The sequence below is a fragment of the Stegastes partitus genome, unplaced genomic scaffold, assembly GCF_000690725.1.
Source record: "Stegastes partitus isolate 25-593 unplaced genomic scaffold, Stegastes_partitus-1.0.2 Scaffold1611, whole genome shotgun sequence".
Taxonomy (NCBI): Eukaryota; Metazoa; Chordata; class Actinopteri; family Pomacentridae; genus Stegastes; species Stegastes partitus.
In genome coordinates this window covers 153,757-156,414 of record NW_007579342.1, presented here as the reverse complement: position 1 = coordinate 156,414, position 2,658 = coordinate 153,757, and the positions used below count along the sequence as shown (strand labels likewise).

The window sequence follows — 2,658 nt, the reverse complement described above, 5'->3', positions numbered from 1 at the left end:
TCTCTCTCACTGCTCTGTCAATAAAGGCACAAAGGCCAAAAAAAAACTTTAAAATAAAAAAAAAAAAAATCATAGTATAGTATGTCATCAAAAATGTCAAAAACAGGTTATAGTATAGTATGTGGTCCAACATGTATTCAAAAAATGTCAAACAAAAAGTATAGAATGTCACTAAAAACTTTGTGATATAGTTTGTCGTCAAAACTGTCACAAAACGTCATAGTACACTGTTGTTACAAATGTCACTGTGGTATGTTGTAAAGTGTCTTTGACATCACAGTCATAAAATGTTGTAGTTACATCACAAACATAGTTTATCTTGGAAAATGTACTTATAGTCACATGAGAAGTTCTCTAAATGGTCCTAATATAGTATGTCGTAAAAAGTCATCCTATAACATGTCATTGAGGTCGTCCAAGCATGTAAATGTGATAGTTTTGTATGTCTTTAAAAGTGTAGCAGGATGTGTTGTCGTACCACCAGCATGGTTTGACATAATACCTGCCACACATGAGACTGAAAGATTTCAGGACACTGTCACAGCCAGACTTGTTTACATGAGACTTTATTGATAAGTGCTACATGTTGTGGTTTGATCGGTGAGGATCGCGGAGTTTACTCGTAGAGGAAGGGCTGGGCGCAGGGAGTCCAGGCCACGAACTCCTCAGGCTTGAACCACAGCTCGACCTCCCTCTTGGCGTTCTCCAGGGTGTCGCTGCCGTGGATGATGTTCCTGATGAAAGAGAGAGCTGGTCAGTGAGTTCTTGGAGCTGTTACTGAGTTATGAATCCTGGTGCTGAAACAAAGCCAGCTGGACCTGCTTGAGTTTGCTGTTAGCTCTTGTGGGGTCTCTGAGCTGTCAGGACGGCACTATGTGTGTCTGATAAGTCATCAAACGCCTCCTCACTGCATTGCACTTTGTTCACTACACTGCCCTGCTGATTCCTGGGTGTCTGGTGAAGATAGGGTTGCCTTATCAGAACCCGACACCATCAGGTCAGAAAGAGGAGATACTCGGGTATTTCAGTTCTCAGACTGTGATGGGTGTGTGTGGACAGATTTCAGGCCGACATATAGAAGCCTCATCTTCAAGGGCCAAAAAGAGACAACCAGTTGCTTTACACTGATGCTCTTAGATGAACTATTAAGCATTTCAGTAAACACGCCTGTTTCTGGGACTTTGTAGTTCTGGGATTAGATCGGTGCCAATATTAATCGATAACATCTGAGGTTTTGGGGGAATCCTGAACTTTTAGTGACAGTGTTTTAGAACCGACTGTGGTTCGCTTACCTGCCGATGTTGATGCACAGGTCTCCACGGATGCTGCCGGGCTTGGAGTCAGCGGGGTTGGTCTCACCCAGCATCATCCTGACCAGCTTCACAATGTTCTGACCCTCCCACACCTGGAACACAGTGACACATCTGTAACACACCTGGAGCCTCGACAGGACCACGAGTCATGGAGTCCAAAACGTAAGTTATAACCGGTTTAAAAAAAAACAAGTAAAATCCTTGATCAAACTGTGGACATAACTAAAACTGTTTTTTTTCCTTTCAGGACTTTGTGTGAATTTAATTGTGTATGAAGTGTATCCAGCTATAAATCACTGGACACGAACTGCACAAGTCCAGTTCAAAGTGTCCTGTTCGTCCTCTACATGTGAGAAGGCTTAAAGTGTCTCTTTGTCATGTTGGAGGTGTGAGAGTCTCTGTGGACCAAAGCAGCTGAGAGACCTTGAAAACAAGAAGGTGTGAAGAGCGACAGAAGCCTGCTGCAGTGGAAAGAGATAAACAGAGAAAGATATCCGAGTGAGAGACGAGTGTTTGGATGTGTGTTTGTGGGAGGGTTACCATGGCGAGGACGGGTCCAGAGGACATGTACTTGCAGAGTCCACCGTAGAAGGGCATGTCCTTCAGGTCCAGGTAGTGCTGCTTCAGGTGGTCCTCGGACGCCTGAACACAAATCATTTCCTCAGTGTCTTTGTCTGATGTATAAAACACCAGCAGATGAATAATAAAAATGAGTCCCTTGCAACTTTAATCTATGGAGTTATTTGTGTTTCCGTTAAGAGCATTATGTTCTAAACTTCTGCAGCGCCCCCTGGTGTCTACAGTTTGTTCACACGTGAAACAAGTTGCCCATTGACCCAAACTGTATCACGCAAATGTAGCTGACCAGTTTTATAACAGAAATTATTGCTGGATAGGTCTTTGCTGAACATTCCTCTGTAATACAGAACAAATGTGTTTGCAGAAAATGAGTGTGATTTAGCCCTCACAGCTAGCGTCAAGAAGAGCTAACTACAAAGCTAAAGTTATAGACAGAGCTAACAGTGCAGTTAAAGTCATGGAAAGAGCTAATTACAAAGCTAAAGTTAAAGAAAGAAGCTAGCTACATGGCTAAAATTAAAGAAAGAAGCTAACTACACAGTAAAGGCTAAAAATAAAGAAGTTAACTACAATGCTAAATTTAAAGAAAAAAGCTAATTACAAAGCTAAAGTTCAAGAAAGAAGCTAAATACAATGTTAAAGCCAAAGAAAAAGCAAACTAAAAGCAAAAGTTAAAGAAAGAAGCTAACTATAAAGCTAAAGTTAAAGAAAGATGCTAACTACACAGCTAAAATTAAAGAAAAAAGCTAACTACAAAGCTAAATTT

The 2,658-nt window shown here is 41.3% G+C and overlaps 1 protein-coding gene across 1 annotated transcript in view; it reads right to left on the bottom strand.

The window, feature by feature from the left end:
- Positions 1 to 549: 549 nt before the first annotated feature.
- The window catches only part of LOC103371580 (nucleoside diphosphate kinase B-like), a 6,997-nt gene continuing 4,888 nt past the window's right edge, over positions 550 to 2,658 (bottom strand). The window contains exons 3-5 of the mRNA XM_008300950.1: positions 1,854 to 1,955; positions 1,293 to 1,405; positions 550 to 734 (exon numbers count right to left, since the gene is read on the bottom strand). Coding sequence (XP_008299172.1) covers positions 617 to 734; positions 1,293 to 1,405; positions 1,854 to 1,955 — 333 coding nt within the window. The 3' untranslated portion in view covers positions 550 to 616. The remainder of the gene's footprint in view (positions 735 to 1,292; positions 1,406 to 1,853; positions 1,956 to 2,658) is intronic.